This window comes from Ochotona curzoniae, unplaced genomic scaffold, assembly GCF_017591425.1.
Source record: "Ochotona curzoniae isolate NIBS_2020 unplaced genomic scaffold, NIBS_Ocur_1.0 contig_2318, whole genome shotgun sequence".
NCBI lineage: Eukaryota > Metazoa > Chordata > Mammalia > Lagomorpha > Ochotonidae > Ochotona > Ochotona curzoniae.
This window is the reverse complement of record NW_024465419.1, coordinates 11,358,595-11,371,631: the sequence shown is the minus strand read 5'-3', so window position 1 is coordinate 11,371,631 and position 13,037 is coordinate 11,358,595. Positions and strand designations below refer to the sequence as shown.

The window sequence follows — 13,037 nt, the reverse complement described above, 5'->3', positions numbered from 1 at the left end:
GTTGGTGCTGTGGCAGGTAAAGCTGCTGTCAGTAGTGACAGCATGCTGTGTGTGCCCATTCAAGTCCTGGCTGCTCCACTTCCAGTCTAGCTTCCTGCTGATGGCTAGGAAAACAGAAGATGGCCCAAGTATTCGGGCTGCTGGACCCTCTGGTGTACTGGCATACTGTACTATTTAGGGGATGACATTGGGAAAAGTCTGTATGTGTGTAACAGATGCAATTTTTTTCTTGAATATTTTCAACCAGGGGTTGATTTTGCAGATATAGTATCAGAGGGCTGACTGTATATAATTTCTCCCAGGGGATGGTGTGACAGCATAGTGGCTAAAGTCCTTGCCTTGAACGCGCCAGGATCCCTTATGGGCACCGGTTCTAATCCCGGTGGCTCCGCTTCCCAAACAGCTCCCTGCTTGTGGCCTGGGAAAGCAGTCGAGGATGGTCCAAAGCTTTGGGATCCTGCACCCGTGTGGGAGACCCGGAAGAGGCTCCTGGCTTTGGACTGTCTCAGCTCCAGCCGCTGCAGCTGGGGAGTGAATCATCAGACAGAAGATCTTCCTGTCTCTCCTCCTCTTTGTATATCTGCCTTTTCAATTAAAAAAAAAAAAAAAAAACAAATCTTAAAAGAAATAATAATTTCTCCATCAACAGGAATTTTAAGCCCTATTAAGAGAATCTGACCTTTGCTTTTGTATTTATCCCCCTTTCAGTAAGGCACAGGAATACTTCATTACTTCTTGCTGCCTTCAGTTTTTAAGCAGCATTTTCCTTTTCTCTCTCTAAGTACTGAGCGGGGTAAAGAGTGAATCCTGAATAAATGGCAATTGCCTCATAATCAAATATAAAACCAACTTAGTGGGCCACAAATATGAGTAAAGAAAAACAGACAGCTTAATATTTATGTCATAATGCAAAATGCATTTCTTACTGTGGGTTGCCACCAGAACAAGTACGAAAGCCAACACTTCATGAATACTGATAAAGCTAAGGTTCTTCAATAACTCTTCAACATCTGGTAAGCAAAGACACTTTTGCATTTAATCTAGTTTTCCCAAGCTCTACTCTTCAAAGTTAATACTAATTTTCTTCTCCATGCCTCCCTCCTCAGGGAGGAGGGCAGAGAGCCCCACAACTAAGGAGCATTCTGCAGAGGGCACACACCCGCAGGAGTAGATGAGTCATCTGTTAGGATGCACTTCAGAGGAGCTCTTGGCGCACCTGTCTCTGAAATTCTAGATGGCCCAAGGAAGGCTTTGAAATGGTCGTAACCTGCTCCATGCACACAGGTCTTAGGATTCATGAAGTGGTCTTTCAAGATCACCTTTCTTCTTCACCTTGGAACCGGACTCTCTATTTTGACCACAAAAATCACTTTCTGGGAAGCCCTGGCGCACTCTACCCATTTTAAAATCATGCTTCTAATGGGCTTTGGCTTCTTCTTCCACTACTATAGACATGAACAAAATTAGGCCCTTTACTAGCTTTGCATCTTACATCATCTTAATCAGCAAGCAAAACATGAATGCTTACCCAGGCCTAATAATGCATTAATTGTGATCTGTCACAGTCTAATACAGCCTTCTTTTTGACACTGATTAGTTTTAGCTTCAACAACACCTCCTCCGATAACTTTTTCTGAATGCCTTGGATGGGACGGGCCTCCCACTGCCCAAGCTTCATTAACCCTGGATTCGGATCCGTACCTCTCTGAGCTGCCTGTAGCAGACTCCATGCTTTCCTCTAACTCCTAGGCTATGCCTCCAACAGCACCTGACACAGCAGGGCCCTGCTACTGGCTTACTGAGTGGTACTCAAAGATGAAAAGCTTAACTCAGGTAACATACATAGACTAGGAGATGTCCCCAGTCTTGCACATCCTACATATTCTCCCTTTGCTCAATGGTAAAGTATCTTAAAATGTAGTCACAACACTGTGAGAGATAATGGGAGAACCCTGGGAAACCGCCAACAAAGAACGCAGAAGTCACACACGTTAAAACAAACAAACAAACAAACAAAAACAAGCCGGATAAAGGGATGTGAGGCGCCCCGTAAGCATTTCCACACGCAGTCCAGGAAGCTGGTGCCTGAAACCTTCTCACAGCCTTCCCCCATTCTGCCTTGTCATCCCCTTTTTACTCTTATTTCAAACAAACAAACAAAACAACCTGCCACAGCACGACGGGACCCCTCCAAAACTTGGCTGAACTTACCTCATCAGTCCTCTGCTCCCTGGGGTACATCCCCCAAATCCCCGTTCCCCGCAAAGTACATTAGGTAACCTTCCGGCCTCCACAGGTCACACTCTCCAGAACTCGAGTGGGGACAACCATTTCCCTTTTCAACAGCCCCAACTAAAATGGAAGTGCGTCGGCACCTGGACGTCAGTAATCTTCCGTAAGCCCCTAGCGTTTGGAGGTCACTCGAGCTGCTGCACCGGCGACGAGCTCTCTCCAGGCCACTCGCCGCGGCTTCCCACCGCCACCACCTGGGCCACCTGCCCTGGAGGGCGCAGGCAAGCTTGGGCTCCCTCCCCGAGCGGCCCTCACCTCTGGGCACTTGGACTTAACACGGACCCCGAGTCCCTCTTCCCACTTTCCTCCCCGACTCTCCCTCATTCCCTCCTCCACTGGGGTGGGGGGCAGGGGAGAGGACCTGCGGTCTGGACTGCCACCAGAACCTTCCCACCTCGCCCCCGCTCCTCCTCCCCTCCCCACTCACTTTGGGCTTCTCGGGCAGTTTCTTCCGGTTCTTCTTCTTGGGCTCCTCGCCTTTGAGGTTCTTGAGCGAGGCGGGGTCGTCAGGGGTCGAGGCCGGCGTGGCCGTCGCCTCCTCCCGCTTGCGGGGCGGGTTCCTCCGCTTCTTGCGGGCGCCCGCGCAAGCCGCGGCCCAGCCGTAGCCCAGCAGCAGGAGCAGCAGCAGCCCGAGCGCGCCCGTGCCCACCAGGATCACCCAGCCCGGGTACCGCTTGGGCTCCAGGCCCAGGTCGAGGCCCAGTTCGGTGCGCAGGAAGCCGACGGCGGCCGAGAGCATTTCCCGTAGCCGGGCCGAGCCCTCCTCGGCCTGCTGGGCCAGCTCGTCCTGCCAGCTCCGTGCAGCCATCTTCCCTCCCTGGCAGAGGGACTTGCAGGATGACGCCGGGGCGCGCAGGGACGCCGTTGGAAGAGTCGAGGGGGAAGCGAGGAAGGCACCGGCCGGAGAGCCTCAGGCCGCCGAGCGCATCGCGGCCGCCCCTCGCGCCGCAGCCAGGGATCGGCCGCTGCCGCCGCGGGGAGGGCAGAGGGGGCTCCCGGGTTCCCCCAAGTCAGTCTCCTCTTCGCCGCCGCCACGAGATGGGGAGACGGCAGCGAGCGTCTCCAGTGCCGGCCGCTAAGCGGCGTCTCGGCGCCAGCGCCAGCGCCAGGACCCGCTGTCCTCCCTGGGCGGAACAATGGCGGCTGCGGCGCGAACGAGCCACACCGCGCGCGGGCGCCGCCGCGAGGTCACGTGGCTCGAGCGGGCGGGGCGTCGGGGTCACGTGGGCGGGCCTAGGCGCCTGTGCGGCCCGGCCCGGCCATTGCGGTTGGCTGTGGCCGCTTTGGGGCTTGGTGGAGCCGCGGGGCCTGGCGGGGTGATGAGGGACTATGGACTGGAAGGGCTGGGAGGGCCTTGCCGGGCGTGTGTGAATGTGTGTGTCGTCGGGGGACGTCTCCCTCGGGTGGCCGGTGCGTCGGGGCTAGGAGACGTGGCGCTCTGAAGGAGTGCCGGGGATGGACTCGCGTGGAAGCGTGGGGAAGCGGTCACGGGGTCCAAGGCCGAGCCGTCGTGGGAGCTGTAGGGTTTTTCCCGCTGCTTGTGGAGAAGGAGGTTCCCGCCTCATCCCCCAGCCCCATGTTGCCAGGTGTCGGCCAGCGTCGGTGCCCGGCGGCGCCTCCGCGAGAACCCGGAAGTAGAAGTCCCCTGAGTGCCATTCCTCCTTTCCTACTAATTGGGTGCTTCGGAGCACCTGAGGTTGTGTTTACCGGGCGAGGGATATTCTCGGTGCGTTTTAAAGCCTTTGTATTACATCCTCTCCCCTCCCCTCAAAGGATATGAAAAGAACCTACTTTTCAAGCGAAGTGATTTCTAGGACATAACGTTAGAAGGAAACAAATGACTGAACCAGGTTGTAATGGAGAAGATGACGTTTGGGGGTGGGAGACGGCCTTAGGGTTTTTGAAGTTCCATTTTGCTGTGAGGCAGCGGCGGCGTTGGAGCATGAAAGAATGGCAAACTTGTAATCACAAGTGTCTTATGCCGACCGCATACCCACTTGCCCAAAGAATAGAAGGATGCGGGGAGTATTGTTTTAGTAAGTCCTGAGTGCCGAAAATGTACCATGGAGTGTTTTGGCTTACTTGTGAGTGTTGGAAGTTTATGAGTTTAAGACTAGTTTGTAAATAATAAATGGGGCCCGGCGCGGTGGCGCAAGTGGTTAAAGGTCCTCACCTTGCCGCCCGGGATCCCATATGGGCGCCGGTTCTAATCCCGGCAGCCCCGCTTCCCTTCCAGCTCCCTGCCTGTGGCCTGGGAAAGCAGCAGAGGACGGCCCAAAGCTTTGGGAACCTGCACCCGCGTGGGAGACCCGGAAGAGGCTCCTGGCTTCGGATCGGCATAGTATCGGCCCGTTGCGCTCACTTGGGGAGTGAATCATCGGACGGAAGATCTTCCTCTCTGTCTCTCCTCTCTGTATATCTGCCTTTCCAATGAAAAAATAATAAAAATAAATCTTTAAAAAAAAAAATAATAAATGGAAATGACGACGTTTTCTCAGCTTTATACTGACTTGAAGTCAGCAGATTATTAGACTGAGACGGTAGAAGGCATTGAGAAGTCTGTCCAAGTGCCGTTTATATTTGTGAAGTAAGACTTGGAATCTTAAAATATTTTGGGTGCAGGGCCAGGAAGGGTGGTGGTTTGCCTGACATCCACTGAGCACTCTTAGAGTAACACCCCGTGGATTTCTACATTTATTACAGCACTAGACTGGAGTTTGTCAGTCCCCTTGGCAGCCTAGTAAGTATTCATTTGCCAGTCATCGTCCCCTTGTTTCTTTATGGCTACCCTTTAATTTAAAAAATACAAAACCATTATGTTTACTTTTATTTGGTATTACAGATAGGCCTTTTTAAAAAATATTTGTTTGAAAGAATGAAAGTGAATGAGCAAGGGAGAGACTGCCTCTGTCCACTAGTTTACTCCCCCAATGGCTGCAAAGACCTGGGCTAGACTGGGCCAGGCCCAAGCCAAGAGCCTGGAACTCCACCCTCCGCTGCTTTCCCCAGGCGCCTGTCAGGAAGCTGGATTCAAAGCAGAGCCACTGGGACTCCTAACTGGTTCTCTTGGGATGTGTTGAAGCCAGAGAATTAACTGCACCACACCACAATTGCCCTAAGAGTTTTTTTTTTTCATGTTAACTTACCTTTCTCATATTTTGGGATAAAATGAGATCTGCTGTTTACTGTCTTGGCTCTTGTAGTAGTGAGTGTTGGTGTCGTTCTGTAAAGCCTAGTTGATGAAGCCAGCTAGGAACACGTCAGTGGGTCTCCACGTTTGTCTGTTTACAGCAGCATGCTTAAAAACTCAGCAAAGTAGGGCTGCATGGAAAGGAGTTAATATTTGGCCAGATATTAATGAAGCATAATAAATCCATGTAAACAGCAAAATGAAGATAAATTGTGCAAAATGTGTCTGAAACCCCTTACCCAAGACGTTTTGCATGTGGATTGGAAACTGACTGCATTTAGGAGTGACTCATTGAATCAGGTACCATTGAAACATCAAGAAGTATGAGTCTGCTACACTTTAATGAATCTCAACATGGTTATATAGAAAGAAGCCAGACCAAAAAGTCCGTGCCATGTGATTCCCTTGTTATAAAACTAGAAAAAGCAAAGTAATCCACAGTGATAGGAAGCAAATTAGGGTTCTTTGGGGTTGTGGAGTGGGTGCGGGGAGGGTTGGGAGGGAGATATTACGTGGAAGTATCAAGAAGGTTTCAGGAGTATTGATTCTGATACTGAGCTTATGAGTACTTCACAATTTACCAAATTGTATACTCTATCGTAGTTTATTTCAATTTTATATTGATAGGAGTTTTTGAAAAGTGATTCAACTTGGCTCAGTCCGAGCAAAGAGTGGGATGTTTCATTCTCACTGCAGGGATTTTAAACAAAGATTTTGTCACTCTATAATTCAAAAAAAAAAAAAAACAAAAAAACAAGCTTTCACAATATTATATCCTTGATGTTAATTACAAAGTGACTTTATTTTTACAAGTTTGCACATTAAATAATATAGTATTTTAATAATTTTTTTAAAAGCCAGAAAACTGCTCTTTCACCAAGTACAACAGCAGCTGAGGCTTTACCAGATTGAAGCTGAAAGCCTGATTGAAACCCAATCCACTCTCCCCTGTGGGTAGCAGGGACCCAAGTACTTGAGCCGCCATCTGCTGCCTCTGCAGGTTGTGTAACAGTGAAGCTGGCTTCGGTAGTGGAGCTGAAACGCCAGTCCAAGCACTCTGATGCAGAAATCTCAAATGACTGTCCTAATTGCATGTGAAATGCCCACCCCAGGCTTGATGTTTCACTTTGCTGTTAAATGTAGTGTTGGTGTGAACATGCTTATAACAAAATGTTTATGAGACTCATGGTTTTTTGGGATAGAATCCTGGTACTTTACTTGCCTGAGCCATAGCTCACACTGTATAATTAAGACACTTTGAGTTTGATGGTTATTAAGGAACCTACACAAATGCTACTTATAGTTTATCATTTTATGGGCAATAGGGTGCAGAGTCCGATTGGTTGAATTAAGACTAGACCCCAGTTCTGGCACTGCTCTGGTCATAGTTCATGAGGTTACCACACATACTAGTTTGCTAAGGCTGCCGGAACAAATAGATTGAGGCAGGCACTGTCACATATAAGTCTGCCTCCTGTGATGCCAGTATCCCACATAGGCACTGGTTTGTGTCCTGGCTGCTGAGTTTCCAATCCAGCTCCCTGCTAATGGTCTGGAAAAAACAGAAGGTGGCCCGTGTGTTTGAATAACCTGCCACACACGCAGAAGACCTGGAAGAAGCTCCTAGCTCCCATATTTGGCCTAGCCCAGTGCTGTCCATTATGGCTATTGGGGGAGTGAACCAGCAGATGGAAGCCATGTCTTTCCCTCTCTATAACTCTTGATTTCCAAATAAATAAACCTAAAAAACAACAACAAGAAAACCAAATAAAACTTAGACTGGACTGGGTGGCTTAAACAACCAACAGCTATTTCCTCACAGCTCTGTGGCTGCTAGTGTGCTGGGGCAGCAGTGTGCTTGGGCTCTGGTGAAGGCCAGGCCTCCTCTGGTGGCAGATGATCATCTTCCTAGCTTGTCCTCATGGCAGCAGCAAGTGAGCTCTCTGGTGTCTCTCTTCATGAGTGCTCAGTAATTCTTTCAGGTTAAGACTTTATTCCTATAATCCCTGTTAATCTTAGACTTTCCTAAAGGCCCTTTCTTCAAGTAGAGCACATTGGCAGTTAGGGTGTCCACATACGGTTTTTGTGGGAGACATAAGTGTTTCAGTGTGGGAAGAAAGTAGATTTTGTGCAGAGACTTAAATTTTTCTGTGGGTCATAGGATTGCACATCTAGCAAGATGATTTTATAGTAGAACAGGGAACTGTATTCGAATGTGCCAAGACTTAGAGGTACAGCCAGGAAAAGGTCATCCTAGAATACATTTAGTGTGAGTAAAGAAACCACCTTAAGGGGCTGGCATGATAATGTTGTGAGCTAAGCTGCCTCCTGCAAAACTGACATCCTGGTTGCTCTTCTGATCCAACTCCTTGCTAATACACTTCAAAAAGCAGAGAAGATGGCTCAAGGGTTGGGTCCCTGCCACTCAGGTGGGAGACCCAGTAGAATACCATGCAGAGATGAACATAGAATATTTACATTCTTACACCATGCATTAAAAGTAAAACACGTGTGTAGGTACGTAGGCAGTAGTAGAAAGCTTTGCATATCAGACCTGGGGTACTAATTATCTCTAGGGAGAGTGGGAGAGAAATGGGCTTGGCATGAAATATGGGGCAACTGCAAATATAATGTTCTCTTAATGTTATGAATATGGGTTGCATCTTTTTTTTAAGATTTATTTATTTTTATTGGAAAGAGAGGAGGAGAGAGAGAAGAAGATCTTCTGTCCGTTGATTCACTCCCCAAGTGGCCGCAATGACCAGGATCCAAAATCGGGAGCCAGGAACTTCTAGGTTTCCTACATAGGTACAGGGTCCCATGACTTTGAGCCGTTCTCTACTGCTTTCCCAGGCCACAGGCAGGGAGAGCTGGGTGGGAAGTGGTGCCACTGGGATTAGAACTGGCACCCATATAGGATCCTGGTGTGTTCAAGTGAGGACGTTAGCCACCAGGCTACCGTGGCAGGCCCTATGGATTGCATCTTATACTATCTCTACTGTTTATATATTTGACATACTAAGTGACAAAAGTTAATTGAGAAAAGTAATAATAGTTGGGGAACAGGAATGGTGGCTCAGTTGCTTAATGTTACTTGCTTAATGTCATCATCTGATATTGTACCCGGAACCAAGTCCTGTTCCTTCCTATCCAGTTTCCTGCTAGTGAGTTTGTGAGACAGCAAGTGACAGCTCAAATATTTAAGTCCCTGCCACCTATGGGGGAGACCTGGGCACTGTGGGCATTTGGGAAGCGATTAAGTAGATGGAAGAGATATCTCTCTGTTCCTCATCCCCTTTCCCCTCTGCATATTTCTGTCCTTTTCTTCCCCCCTCCCTCTCTGTCTTGTCTCTGTCACTCTGGTTTTCAACTTTTCTGATGTGACAATTTACATAGAAACTAGACAAATAAGAGTCTACCCTGACCACAAAATTGCTGGGTTGCTATAATCTTTTTTTTTTTTTTTTTTTTTTTGCTATAATCTTATAGTAGGGAAAAAGAACAGAATGATCTCTGCTAAGTAGGTCACGTCACATCCTTTGCTCTGATTTCATGCCCAGCGCACCACACCCAGATTGTAATGTGACTCCTGTAGATTTTACTATGTAGGAAGATGAGTTGAAGAACTGGCTTTTAGGAAAGCTGATCCTCCTAGCAGTTACTTACTAGTGTTAAGCATACATTCTCAAAGGAGTTGTTTGACTTCCCCAGTGGTGAGACCTTTAGTTTTCAGGAGAAGAAATAAACAAACAAACCAAAAGCTTCTTTAGTGTGTAAAGTTCAGAATTACTATATATACAGAATACAAAAACATCTGTGTCATCCAAATTGCATGGAGAGCAACTACAGACAGTCTAAAAGGGTTCTTGTGAAGGGTGACATTGAGAAAACTCTGGTGTGAAGGAAGAAACCAACATTTGCCGTAGTCCTGTGTTTTTGCTTTATCCCTTCCCTTGGGTCATTTATTCAATTGTTCCTTCAGTAAGTTTTTATTAAATACATGGTTAGGGAAACCTGCCTTAATGCAAGGGACTATCACTGTTGTCTGTTTGAGCATAGGGATTGAGGTTGATCCAGTGATGTACGTCCTGGAACCTCCTTTAGGAATGATGGATTGATTCCCTAACACCAGGGGTGTTGCCAGAAGACATTACTGTCATATTTTTGGGGTGATTACTGAGCAACACATCCTCGCCCAAGGTTATACCTGCCTCCAGGATAGCTCACATGCAATGGCTGAACAGCCTGTGCGGGTGTTAGGTCCTGGTGCTTATTCCAACTTGGAACAGTCCCTAGGGCCATCCTAGTCTCAGAGGACACCATTTGCTTTGAGGACTGTGGAGACAGCATCTCCCTTCTCTTAGTAACTTTTTTTTTAAGAATTATTTTTTCAGTTTTTATTTGAAAGGCAAAGTTACACAGAGAAGGAGAAATAGGAAGTCCTCCATATACTGTTTTCACTCCCAAAAATGGCTGCAACAGCTGGAGCTGGGCTGATGTGAAAAGTCAGGAGCCAGGAGCTTCTTCCAATTCTCCCATATCTGTGCAGGGGTACAAAACCTTGGGCCATCTTTTCCTGCTTCCCCAGGGCACAAGAGGGAGCTGGATCAGAATTGGAGCAGCTGGGACTCGAACTGGCAGATGCCAGAGCCATAGCCGGAGGCTTAACCTACTATGTCATGGAACTGGCAACTGGGAAGGAAATTTTACAATCTAAGCTTTGTGCACATTGATTTTGAGCAGTATGAAATATCCAGAGGATGATACCAGTAGAGAAATATATGTCTATGGGTGGAGAGCCAGGCAGTACCACTTCATTCCCTTCTTCTAATTTTTTGTTTTTCAGTCATCTGACACCATCTGTAGTCACAAGCCTGTTGCACTTGCTCTTCTCTTTATGTGGAATTCATGTCTTGCTTTTGCTTTATGGTTTCAAGGAAATGTCATTTTCTCCCAGAAGCACTGCCCAAGCACTAGATCAGGTCACCATGAACTTTCATAGTATTTGTCAAAAATCATAACTTTTCATTTATGCTTGCAATTATTTTCTCTTTCCTTTTAACTACAATTTCCATGTTTTTGCTTATCACTGTTCCACATCCTATACCTAACATAATATTTTGGATATGGTAGATGCTTAGAATATATTTAAAAGGGTAGTTTATGTTAATTATGTTACTACTAATGTGAATAAAAAGAATAGTAATTTACATTTGGTGGAAGCAAAGATATTTCTGTAATTGAAGGCATCAGTATTTTGTAGAGGAGACACTGTAGGTGCCCATCTCCTACTGTTACTTGTGTCCTATGTTATTCCCATCCATTGGGTATATCAATGCAGTATGGCAAAAAAATGTGGAATATGATGGAATATCACTCTCAGGGTCGTGTTATGTAAGATTGTAGCTTCTGTCTTGCTAATGTACCATTTTCTTTTTCTTGCTCTTTCTGGGGGAGAGGCTGATGTGAGAAACAGGGTGGCCTCCTACTGGCAACCAGCCATAGAGCAAGACCCTCAGCCAGACAAGCCGCAAGCACTGGGTCCTGCTGATAAGCCTGTGAGTTTGGAAACAGGTCCCTCCTAGGTCCCTCCAGTCTGACTGCTGCATTGCAAGAGCCATTCCAGCCAAGTTGTGCCCGCTTTCTGATCTTCAGAAGCCTTGTAAGAATGAGTGCACATTGCTATTAGCTGCTGTGTTTGTGGGAATATCATTATGAAGCAATGGATATATATACATTTTAATGTTAGTCCCTGGGAGTATATGCTGCTGTAAGAGATAAAGTTAGGAGCTGGTGTTGTGGCACAGCAAGTTAGCCTGCTACCTGCAATACTGGAGCTCTGCGTCAAATTTCAGCTATTCCACTTCCAATCCAGCTTTCTACTAATGCATCTGGGAAGGCATTGGGTGATGGCCCAGGTAAAGCTGGGTCCCTGTAACCCACCTGGGAGACTCATATGGAGTTCCTAGTTCTTGGCTTCCTGGCTATTACAGTCATTTGGGGGAATGAACCAGCAGATGCAAATCTTTTTCTGCCTCTCCTTGTCACTTTTTCAAATAAATAGACTTTTTAAAATTGAGTGAAGCAGGATTTTATTGAAATGAGAAGCTTCCTGTTTTCAGCAGTCAGGAGGATTAGCTTGTAGAGAAGAGTTGCCCCTAATTTCTTTTTAAAGAAATACCTAAAAATGTAGGAGTGGCTAGAGTAAATTTTGGGTATCATATTGAAGAAAATTCAGATTGCTTCCCCACTGGGAATATTTGCAGCTGTTTTCCTTTGCTTGCAGCACTGTTGTAGATTGAGTGTGTAGGGGGAAAGAAACTTGACTCTCTGAGATGGGTATTTGGCTAAGATAATGACATGCCTGGCTCCAGGTCCCGTCTCCCCCTGCTCACATTCCTGGCTCCAGGTCCCGTCTCCCCCTGCTCACATTCCTGGCCTCCTGTAACCCCATTTCATTATGTCATTTGCTTCTAATCAATAGAATGCCTCCTCGTGGAAGGAATGTCACTTTGTGTAATCAGATTACAGAAGCTTCTGACTTCAAGACAAGTTGCTGTGTTGAAAAGGCACACAAGGCAAGGAGCTAAGGGCAGCCTCTGGCCAACAGGCAGCTAAGGCCCCTCAATGCAACAAGCAAAAGGAACTGAACGCTGCCTGCCACCTTGCACGTGAGCTGGTAGGTGAACCCTTCCTCAGCGGAGCTTCCTGATGAGGCCCCAGCCGGTGCTCACACTGATTGCAGCCTAGAGGACCTAGCGAAACTGCCGGGACTCCTTATTCACAGGTGCTGTAAGATAATGTGCTTTAATTGTGATGCTTGTGGTAATTTGTTATCCAGCTGTTGAGCTAGTATACCTGTCATATTGCCAGCATGGGAGAAGATGGATAGTACCCAGCGTTTGCAGCTTTTGGAGAAATAAGCATGTATCATACTGTGTTGCTATGAGTGCCTTAACAATGTCCTTAAGACATTTTGGCAATATAGATTTTTTAAAAAAATCAAAATCCAAAGTTGAATATTTTTTTTTTTTTGATCCAGCAGTGTCCATCACCAGCAGATTATCCAAAGGAAATAACTGGTCAAATACAGAGAATTACAATCATTACATTATAGGCTATATTCTAAAAAAATTTGGAAGAAACATAAAGAGAAGAACATTTGACTGTATCATGACTTATATAAGGATAGAAATATTAGGGATTTCAAGACTGTGGTATGTATTTATACATATATATGAACTATGAAGTAACCTGGAAAGCCACATTGCTAAGTGAAAATAGTTGCTTAATTATTCATTAACATTTTAGAACATGTATGTGTGATAGCTGAAAAGATACTCCCCAAGGTTGTAATAAGAACTGACTATACTCATATCTAGGAGTTAGGATTTTTGGGTGGATTTTAGGTTTTCTGTATACTGTTGTAAACTGACTATTTTATGCAGCTATACACTTTTTAAATCAAAATAGATGAGTTTCACTTAGCTTTTAAAAATTAGAGAAGGAAGCGTTATTGAACTATAGAACAATTTCTCCTACAATGATTATAGTC

General features: G+C 46.3%; 1 protein-coding gene and 1 long non-coding RNA gene across 8 annotated transcripts in view; one reads left to right on the top strand and one right to left on the bottom strand.

The window, feature by feature from the left end:
* Positions 1–3,459, bottom strand: part of MTDH (metadherin) — a 57,840-nt gene extending 54,381 nt beyond the window's left edge. For all 7 annotated transcript variants that reach the window (XM_040972621.1, XM_040972623.1, XM_040972625.1 and 4 more), the window contains exon 1: positions 2,720–3,459. In XM_040972621.1, the coding sequence (XP_040828555.1) occupies positions 2,720–3,100 (381 nt within the window). In that variant the 5' untranslated portion in view covers positions 3,101–3,459. The remainder of the gene's footprint in view (positions 1–2,719) is intronic.
* Positions 3,460–3,559: 100 nt separating this feature from the next.
* Positions 3,560–12,357, top strand: LOC121151306. The gene is made up of 3 exons (XR_005883150.1): positions 3,560–4,018; positions 10,940–11,144; positions 11,967–12,357. It is a non-coding gene; the product is annotated as an uncharacterized LOC121151306 (long non-coding RNA).
* The last annotated feature ends 680 nt before the right edge of the window (positions 12,358–13,037 follow it).